The sequence below is a fragment of the Cebidichthys violaceus genome, unplaced genomic scaffold (assembly GCF_023349555.1).
Source record: "Cebidichthys violaceus isolate CVI_PGR_0920_01 unplaced genomic scaffold, fCebVio1.0.p SCAF_9, whole genome shotgun sequence".
NCBI lineage: Eukaryota > Metazoa > Chordata > Actinopteri > Perciformes > Stichaeidae > Cebidichthys > Cebidichthys violaceus.
Genome location: NW_027176975.1, coordinates 6,155,862 through 6,166,348, shown reverse-complemented (window position 1 = coordinate 6,166,348; position 10,487 = coordinate 6,155,862). Strand labels below are relative to the sequence as shown.

Below are 10,487 nucleotides of genomic sequence, written 5' to 3'. Positions count from 1 at the left end.
TCATCTTAACATTTCAGAGGCAACTCCCAGTGGTTCAGCTCAGCAGACGGCATCCACTCTCACAGCTCCCGTAGCCGGATCGCCCGAGGCTCCAGCAGCACCAGAGTACACATGGTGTGGATTACTCTCTAAGCACCACTGTGGCTTCCCACAATGTTCCATCCACCATCCAAATCCATGAATAGTGATCAAATCATCAGCAAGGGAACTTCTTACTCTTTACTTCTTCTAAAATAAAACTGTGTGTCCTACAAGTAACGTGACTAAGAAAAGCAAGGTTATAGACCAGTTGACTTACTGGGCAATAATTTTATTTTTGTTAACTTCCCATTCTAAATGTTAATGCAATGCACGTCCACATTCTTAAGTGAATCCAAAGGGTCCACCGTGGGGTTAAAGGTAATCCCTTTCTCCTCCCTCTGAGCTATAACCCTAGCATTTGCAGGTGAAATTAACAAGCTGGCTGATATTGAACACCTACCTGTCATAAGTAAAACAAGACTAAAGGTCTGCAGCACATGCTAGTGTCATGTCAGCAGGCTAACATGCTCATAATGACTCATAATGCTAAGAATAAGAATCATGTGCTGATGTTTAGCTGGTATATGATTATCTTAGTTTAGCATGTTAACATGCTTACATTTTGATAATTGGCACTAAACACAAAAAGCTGAGGCTGATGTCATTTTGCAGTTTGGAGAAATCAAAATTTTGACCTGATAGTGACACCAGATTCAAAGTTATGAAATCCTGAGGGATACATACATACGTGTGTGTACAACATTTCATGTCAATCCTTCTAATGGTTGTTGAGACATGTTATTCAAAAACACAAACGTCTAACTCCTGGTGGCACTAGATGAAAACTCAGGGGATCCCCAAAGTCATTAGGATTCATCGCCTGGGAACCATAATTGATGAAAAGCTAAAAACTTTGACCTGCTTTTGGCGCTAGTCAGGTTGTCACCAAAGTCATTAGGATTCATTGTTTGGGGAGCATGAATGTCTGTACTAAATTTCATGGCCATCCATCAAATAGTTGTAATAGATATAGATATTTCAGTCTGGACAGACCCACCAACATTGCCACCCCTATAGCCATGCTTCTAGCTCGGCTAAAAACAAGCGCAGATTCTCCTCCCCTCTAAGTATCAGATTGAAACGTCTAAATGTAGAAAACAGGACACATTATCACCAATCTCCCCACTCTCCCTGTCAGTGTGGAGAGTCAGGATATTCTTTTTTTTCTGCTAATTACACCGGCAGCAGTGTCCCAAATCAGACATCCATTCCAGCTGTCAACCCCTCGCTCCCATAAGCCACGCCGCAGCTGCAGTTTCAAGTTGGCCGATAATGGGTGAAATGACCTTTGCAATTAGCCATGTTACATGTGAGACAAAGTGAGCCCCAAAAAAATGGCTGACAGATTAAATTGTAGATCGGCCTCTGATAAGACCTCATGCATTGCAAGAAAGAGAAATTACATCTGTTTTGGTGTATTTGCTGTAATTTCTTGAGGATGAGGTATTTCCATACTGTTCAGTGAGCGGGTCAGTGGAAAGGGAAGCCTCTTCTGATTGAGTAGGAGTCCAACTTCTAAAAAGACAAGCGGCAACAGACAACCGTGATTCTGTATGACTTTGCGGTTGCAGCATATTTGGAGGCTCAGATGTTTTTTGCATGTTCGGTGTAGTCAAGTGATTACAATACAATGTGGCTTTCATGCACTCACACAAACATGATTTATCATGAAACACTACACTTCAAAAAGGTGCATGGACGTGCATGTATGTTTACACATTTACATAAAGCCCTATACTGTTCACACGCGTGAGGATATACGGTATGTATTTTACATCAACCTTGTAAAGTTAAACTACCTTAGAGGAAACAGCTTTATTCAGTTCTGCTGGAGAGCAAACAGCAACACTTCTCTTCTTCCCGGAAAAGATTTTGCGGGAGAAAAAGTGTGTGTGCAGATCAGCGGTAGATTTTAACCACAATAGTCACTGCAGGAAGAAGAGAGAAAGTGAAGCACGGCTGCTTCTTAAAACATATGTTAGCAGAGATTTAATGCGTCTCAGCACTTGAACCGAAGTCATCTTGGTCATCTTCATATCACTGAACTGGACTGTGTTCCATCTGGACTTTGACTCAAATATCATGTGGAATAATAATCATAATTAATACCCTGAAAAAAAAAAAAGAATTAAAACATTACAGCTGTGTGAGCGTAGTTATTTTTACTGTGGCGATGACTAAAGGAATACACCATGATACATACACCATGAATTGCGGCTGTTTGAAAGGTGATGTGACACCAAATAACCCCTCCTTGCCTTAAGCCGAACTCTTACTATACCGGCAAAATGTTGCTGAAAGAAATGTTCAGGTGTTTTTATTTTAATGACAACGCTTAACCCTTGTGCCAGATAATTATTAAAATGACACTTTACATCACGGATTATGCAAAAACCAAAATAACGGTTTCTACTGGCAACATTCCCAGTTAAACACCCAGTTGCCGTAATGGATATCAGCTCACTCTCCCTTGATGTTAAATGTCATCTGCTCATCAACTGCAAAACAGCTTGATGTCAAGAGCACCGTGGCTATAAGTAGCAACGAAATCTTCTCAGTCTGTTTTGACTGGCTGATTAGAAACACATTTCCCGTCTAATGTCAACCAAATACAAAAGGCATGGGAGTGGAATCAGGAGTATTGTTAGTGGAAAGAGTGAAACTTCTCTCTCCCTCTCAGCCATCTGAGAACACAGACTGAGCCTCTTTCATAACACAACTGCTCTACCCTCACCAACTCTGGACCCGAGGTTCAATCGTGGATCTGGACTCCATCCCTCTGCATGGGTGGAGACAGGAAGAGGCAGAGGATGGACCATCAGACGTCACCACCACCTCCCGTCTCCCCCGTTAGACCTCTCCTTCTCCTCACGGCTCAGTCAGGACTGATGGTGATTAGGGATGAGCAGGACTCTCTGCATTGAGCAATAGGAACCGTGCGCACTGAACGAAAACCTGTAAACTGGGAGTATTGTTGTTTTTCAAGCGTCGTTGGATTAGCAAACTTCAGGGGGGGAAGTCTTTGCTTTGCATTTTGCGCCTCTGCCTTTGGTTTCGTTCCCCCTTGGATGTTGCGCCACGCTGCGCAGCGTTTGCCAGCTGGCACGCGAGAGATAGCGTGCAGTTTACAGCGGGCTACGCAGGCAATACCACATTGATCTTCATCGGTTTTCAGTGGCAGGAACCCCAAGCCTATGAGTGCGCGCCACCCTTTCCTCTCCAATTGTTGAACGTCTTCAATATGCTGTTAATCGCGTTTGCCAGATGATACCTGTTGATTTTTCATCGCGCCATGTTCTTCTGTCGGACTGAGCTGGACAATGAAGTTATGGGATAGCCTGACCACTTGTTTGATACTGCTGAGCGCCGTGCACGCCAGTCGGCTGCTCCCGAGCCGACCGCAGTCCACGTCCACCGAGAGTAACGGGCGCGCCCCCGAGATTCCCCTGGAGCTCCCGCCGGTTCACATCCGCCTATCTGTCACTTCCCCGGGCATCAGCCGCGCTGAGGCGGGTACAGCGGACTGGGAAGAGACGCTGGCTGGAGGAGAGACATGTAAGCGCCTGTGTTTTTTTATGGAGTTTCCAAAGTCATTGTTTTCCTGGAACAAATAATTACATTGTTTTGTGTGTCAAATAGGAAAAAAAACGAATTAACTGCTACATTGACAACATGGGGAGCTGGCCACTTTATTATTTGTTTATTTTCACTTCAAAAAAATACAATGTTTAGACTGAATTTGATACTAAACTTTTTATTTAAAATGATTTTAGATGATCGAGTAATTGAAATTCAGAAACTTGCAAATGTGTGTTATCCTGACCTCTAACCTTCTAAGTGGATTCAGATGTTATTATTCATACATTTCCCACAGTGTACAACACCCAAATAAGAAATGCTTCTGAGCTTTGAACATAATTAAATGATGGTATGTAGGGTGGCAAATAACAATTATTTTACTATCGATAAATCAAATGATGAGTGACATTTTCAAATGACAAAGAAACACAGTACATCTTCACAACTGGTAGAAACCAATGAATATTTCGATTTTTTGTTATAAAAAATGGCAATGCGTGTTGATTAATTTTCTGTCAATCCACTATTTATAGCTCTAGTGGTATTTGCCATGGAGCTACTTATTGGTATCTGTATCTTTAATGAAACTAGTCCACTAAAATATACAGCAGCGTGGTGCATAAATAAGAATGGAATCTATTTGTAACTTCAATAAAAACAAACAATGTTTTCCATTTCCGCATTTGCTTGTGTAGTTTCTGACACAACATTCCATCTGTTCCATAGCCAGAGTGATGAGTTAGAGTGAAACAACATGTGCTGTCAAATATGATACGCCCTTGTAAGAGTGCCATTTCTTGATGTGTTTCAGACACCATGGAGGAACCGTCCCAAAACGAGTTTGAAGACGTGGTGGACTTCATCAAATTGACCATCAGCAGAATGCGTCGCTCCTCCTCATCCACCGCTTCCTCATCTACCTCCTCCACCATCTCCTCCCCCTCTAAAGAAGGATGGAGCAGCAGGAATCGACACAGAAGGGAGAGGAAGAAGGGGGCGAGCCAGCAGAGTGGAGGACGTAGAGGAAGAGCAAGAGAAGGGGAGACAGGGAGGAAGGCCAGAGGAGGAGGAAGACAAGGCTGTGTGCTCAAACAGATCCACCTCAATGTGACGGACCTCGGTCTGGGCTACCGCTCCAGCGAGGAAATGATGTTCAGGTACTGTTCCGGACCCTGCAGGAAGTCCGAGACCAACTATGACAAAATCCTTTACAACCTCGCTCACAACAAGAGGCTTCCTCCTAAAGACACGCCCCCTCAGGCTTGCTGTCGACCAATAGCGTTTGACGATGACCTCTCGTTTCTGGACGACAACCTCGTCTACCACACCGTGAGGAAGCACTCTGCCAGGAAGTGTGGTTGTGTGTAGGGAGTGCGAGCTGTAGTGTCAGGCTTTGTATAGTTTTACATTTACTCGCACGTTTGAAGTATGCTGTTGAGTCTTTTTCTTCTGACTTGTCTCACTGTGAGGAAACTTTCAGGCATTATGTGGGGCCATGTAGGACTTGAGTCCATCGTGAAAGGAATAATAAGGAGAGGTGACCACAGTTTTTACCCCAAAGCAATGAACCTCTTCTTCCTCCAATATACAGTATCTACAATGTCCTATACAGTTTACACCTTACATCGCTATGTTCAGAGAGATTTTAAATGTTTCCATGGATACTCAACCTAAATACCTGAAAGCAATCAGACACAATGGAGGATTCGGCAGACTTAAGCTGTCTGCTGTATAGCACATACGGCATGTTACACGGAAAACGTTATACACATATGAAATGTATTTATGAAATCTTGAATTTATTAACTTATTGATATTTATTTTAAAAGGAATACGTGTTATTTATTACTTCAGTGTGATGTCTCAGAGTGTGCCAAAGGTTTTTATATATATATATATATATATATATATATATATATATATATATAAAAGCAGCTTTTAGGTGCCCTGTGGAGTTATCTTGTAAACAATCAAAGTTATGAGTGCATTCAGTGTTTCTCATCAAAATATATTTTGTATCCTTGATGTATAACAAAATATTTGAATGTGTTTTCCTTCACATAAAACATTTGCAAATTTATATTTTTAAATTGAGCATTGTTTACATCCATGTTCACAAGCTTGCAGTCTACTTATTTGTCTTCTTCTTAGCCATTACTGTTGCATTGCTACTTCGCTTGTTACCGCCACCGATTGTCGATCAGCAGAATATCTGAAACCGGTGGCAGGATGGTGTATGTATCGCCCACCTGTTTATACAATGCAAACAAAACGGGGACCTCCTCTAAAAAACATTGCTCATTAGCACTACTAGTGGTCAAAAACTCCACAGGACACCTTTAAAGTTTTTCTTCACAGGAAAACCTTCCTCAGTATCTTAGCGTTTACAATGCTCCAATACTTTAGTTTCACTTGACTGCATTGTTTCCCGTTTTTGTTTTTAATGATGAGGAGAGAAAAGCTATATCAAAACATATTTCGTTCTCATGATAAAAACAATAGCTGTTTACTCACTGCTTATTTCATGTCCTCCCCTCAGATGAATTGCTGTGTAGGTGAAACAAGAATTCCTCACTTCAGAAACATATAGCTTTATTTTTATACGGTATTTACTTTTAAATTGTCTCATTTAATTATTAATAAATGTATTCTACACAGTGTAGCGTATTCTGTCTGCAATTACTTACGGGATTGTCTCAGCATTATGTGGATGATTTTAGCAGACAACAAGACATGCAATGCTCAGAAAAAAAATGACACCATACAGTTTTACATATACTTACATTAGGTAACAGAAATGAATCATTGTATCTTTGTCACTTTTTTGTGTAAAAGAGGGAGAGGAACAAGAGAGCAACGGGGCATCGGGGATTTACCTTTGTAATATATAAAGGAAGAATAGACTCTGATGTGATCAAATGACAAGAACAGGCAATAAACACAGGAGAGGATGGAGTATCCATACACACAGTACAGTATCTATAGCATAAGAATAAAAGGAAGTTGAGACGCAGAGCAAGGGAAAGATGAAAAATGAGCGTTACAACACAAAGAAAACAACATGGAAGGACGAGCCATGGAGTTAAGAGCTAATGTATACGTTGGCACAGGGAGGGAGGATAATGAAAAGACAGTATGATTAAAAGGTGGCGACCATCCAGAGAAGACAATGATGTAGGAGTTAGAGAACATGAGAAGAGATGATGTGTCTTGCTTAACTAATGTGTGTGGTCGATATCTGATCCATGCCCTGCTCTCTCACATTTCACAGTCCTTCCCTTTGCCTGTCTGTGAGTCAGTGCAGCTTGATTCAACAACTACAGGGCATAACTGGGCTAGCCAAGTCTCTCCTATTTTCTTATGCAACTCATTATCTCTAGAAACAACGCTGTGATTCTCTACGAGACATTTTGCAACCAGAGCTGATACACCAGTCAAGCTTATGAGCCGGTGATTAATACAGTTTGACAGCTGAGGTTTCACTGTTTGACGTGTTTAGTTCTACAGTTCCACTCTGCAGGCACTAAGAAACTTGAAATCATGAATATGTTTACGTCCCTGTGCTTGGAATTTTGATGTATTGGATGTTGAACGTATCACCATGGTAACATTATGATCTGCAGCCAGTAACTTTGGTTCCAAAATGGTTACTCGCAATACCAATATTTTCATTAAATTAAAATAATTTTAAATTGAAATCGGCGCCATGTTGAATTTTATTTTGAACCTGGAAAAATGCAGTTCATATAGATCGAGTCAAGACTTTCTGCAGCCACTACTTTCATTTCTCACACTAATTTATTTAGTTCCCAAGCCACCGATGATCCAGCTGTACTGACGGAAGTCAAAGACCTAAACATTTTTCTAAACATAACACAGCTCGGCTTGGCCAAATGGCTAATATGGGACCAATCTAAAGATATTCCTGAGTTAACCATGGCAGTACCAATCCTTTATTGGCCCCACCGTAGAAAATGTACACAGCCAAGTTCATCAGTTTTAGCTGTGGACAACTGAGGAAACCATTAGAGCTAACTGGCAGTCAGAGGACAGGGTCATTAGCCAGATGAGTCCACTGCTCTTTTGTTCATGGTGTCAGAGGAGCTTGTAATGAAGGATAATGTTCCACCGGAGTGTAATACAACACAAGTGTTAGCGGTTAAGAGGATGGCGTTCCAAACAGGTGCTAAATACTGGCAGAACTGTATGTGTTGACACACTCATGTTACATTAAGAACAGGGTTGGTTCACCTAAAGCACAATATAGTGTCTCTCTTACCTGTATGTGGTAGGTCTGTGGGTTATCCAGAGTAACCAGGGCACTGCTTCTGCTTTTATTGTGCACCTGCCAGAGCAGATGAGCAGCCGAAGGCCTTTAGTAGCAGCTAATGGGGTTAAATAGAACAGAGAAGTTCCTTTCTCCCATGATTTCCAGACCACTCTGGAGAGGCTGCTGTTAAAAGTCGACCTGTCTAACTTTCAGGAGAATTGTCCACTTCCTTGGCGTCTCAGCACGATGGTTTCAAGATGTACTTTATAGGAAGATCACCATAGCTCAAATCATACAATTCAAATCAGTGACCAGCTTGTGTTCAAGAGGACGAAGTTGTGGCCACAGCCTTGTTCGCCACCATTGTGCCCGCTGGCGTGAGAAAAGATACGAATGATAACCTAAGTGTAATCACGGTTGTATCAGACATGTCTTAGGTCTTCATGAGAGATGTCAAACGACAAGAAGCTCTTTGTGCCGCTGCACTGGAATCTGTCAGTGTGACTCAGGCTTTATGACGAGTCAATTGTAAAGACAACCACAGAAGGAGGCATCACAGATGGGAACAATACAGCTACCAATTCAAGGCTTATGACGACAGCACAATACTGATGCTGTCTCACCCTGTTTTTAAGATCAAAAGAGACTGCAAGATTTGTTATCTTCTCATATTCACAATTGAATGAAGTAGTTTGTCTTTAGTGAGTCTTTTAATCAGAAATTTTCAAAAAACGTGAAGGTCATCAACAGAAACACAAAAGGAGAAGGGTCTAAGAAGGTCTAAGGAGGTCTAAGAAGGTCTAAGGAGGTCTAAGAAGGTCTAAGGAGGTCTGAGGAGGTCTAAGGGTTTTGGCGCCAAGTTTCGGCTAAATTAAATTAGATAGTAAAGAGTCTAAAGAAAGCACTGGTATTTTAGTGATTCATACCAAAAACAGTCTGAGTCACAGTTTCAGAAACACTGCTGTGCTGTCTTTTGACTGGCTACAACACAAAGCAGAGGCAGAGGGAATTAACATGGAGCTCTAACAGCACTGCACTGATCATCGTCAACTGGCCTATCGCCAAACCTCCAGTCTGGACCACCAGCCGAAGGCTCCCCACTCATCACTACTACCACACACACAGACAAGACAGACATGTGTTATCAGTCATTGCTAAAGTGAACTGCAGATGGACTATATGCTCATTGCCAGAAATGGCCAGCAAGAAAGAAAACAATTTGACACCATCATAAAACACTACGACAGTGGTTTGGCATTTACCAAAACCTTCTATTTTAAAGATGTCAGCTTCTCTGGAAGATGTATTGAATTTTGCAGAGGTTTTAATATTTTGTGGGCTTGCAGGAGAGTGATTGTGTTGAAATATAAGAAAAGGATATCGAAAGAATTGGAGCATCTGAGATATTCCTGCAACTTCTACGTATGATGCAAGCACTTGACATTCTTAATCTAAGGGACATGAGTCATTTGAACTTCAGTTAACTTGAGTAAGCCCGACAGGTGGGCCTTTGGTGGATGCACTATTTTGACATGACTTTTAGAGCTGCAGAAGGAAATGTCAGGAGGTGTGAATGTAACACTATCACCTGCGTGTTGGTGTGCGAGAGGGGTTCGCTCAGATGGTTAAATATTTAGGTGCAACCTGAGAATGTGCATTACAAGGCTCTGTCTCAGCCTCACACCTGTGGTACGTCATTGTGTGTATATTCATGTAGGAAGCTTAAATCTCTGAGTGTTGTGGCAGAGGGCCAGTTGGAATACATTTCATTGTAGAATTTTGCCATTTTAATTCATTTTAAAAAGCCAGAAGTTGCAATGAGAAACTGCTTGTGTGACTGTGTTCCTGGTGCCCTCCGGCCCAACAGCGATGTAGAAATAGTAGTCGTCTCAAATGCTCCTGGGACTACCTGTGTGTAAACCCTTTTCTAAATGAATGCCCTCGCACCGAGTAGGCAAAGCCGAAGGTTTTGACAGGCTGGTTTCTGACGTGATTTTCCGTCCGCTTCTGTTTGTGTTGTTAGAGTTTAATGGTAAGAAACAGCTCGCAGCAGACAGACTGGACAGGAGCCCTGCTGGAGAGGAGGCTGTCCGCTCCAATGTGACACACTACATCAAGCAAAGAGGAAACTGAAGCTGAGATGATGTGACGGCCTACTTGAAAAGGGTGTGATCCTGAATGGCACCACCAAAGACACGCAAGCACACAGAAAGTTATATTTGGATTTATTCAAAACTGTACTGTTTTCAGCACAGTGGCTTAAATAATATACTTGTGACTAGAATGACAAATGCATGTACAACTTAGTGTCATTTCTACTTGTCAAATTTATTAGCAATGTTTTGTCTGAGACCACCTACAACTTATTTCTCAGATCAGCTTTTAATTGTGAACCCTGCTGTCAAGAGCTTCAGATTTGTATCTATTTAGAATCATATATTTTCATTGAGAAAAAAAAAAACTAACCTAAAGAAAACTGTTGTAGATAGCTGCAAAACTAAAACATTAGCTAACAAGGACCAGACGTCACGGTTTTTCCAGGATTGTTCCAGTTTCA

The 10,487-nt window shown here is 41.7% G+C and overlaps 1 protein-coding gene across 1 annotated transcript; it reads left to right on the top strand.

The window, feature by feature from the left end:
- The first annotated feature begins 3,140 nt into the window (after nucleotides 1-3,140).
- LOC137867279 (glial cell line-derived neurotrophic factor-like) lies at nucleotides 3,141-5,486 on the top strand. The gene is made up of 2 exons (XM_068703793.1): nucleotides 3,141-3,636; nucleotides 4,472-5,486. Exons 1-2 carry the CDS (start codon nucleotides 3,402-3,404, stop codon nucleotides 5,026-5,028), a joined length of 792 nt encoding a protein of 263 aa, XP_068559894.1. The 5' UTR covers nucleotides 3,141-3,401; the 3' UTR covers nucleotides 5,029-5,486.
- The last annotated feature ends 5,001 nt before the right edge of the window (nucleotides 5,487-10,487 follow it).

Coding starts and splice junctions, on each gene's coding strand:
- LOC137867279 (XM_068703793.1), top strand. CDS start 3,402: ATGAAGTTATGGGATAGCCTGACCACTTGTTTGATACTGCTGAGCGCC. Junction 3,637..4,471: donor GCTGGCTGGAGGAGAGACAT/GTAAGCGCCTGT, acceptor GATGTGTTTCAG/ACACCATGGAGGAACCGTCC.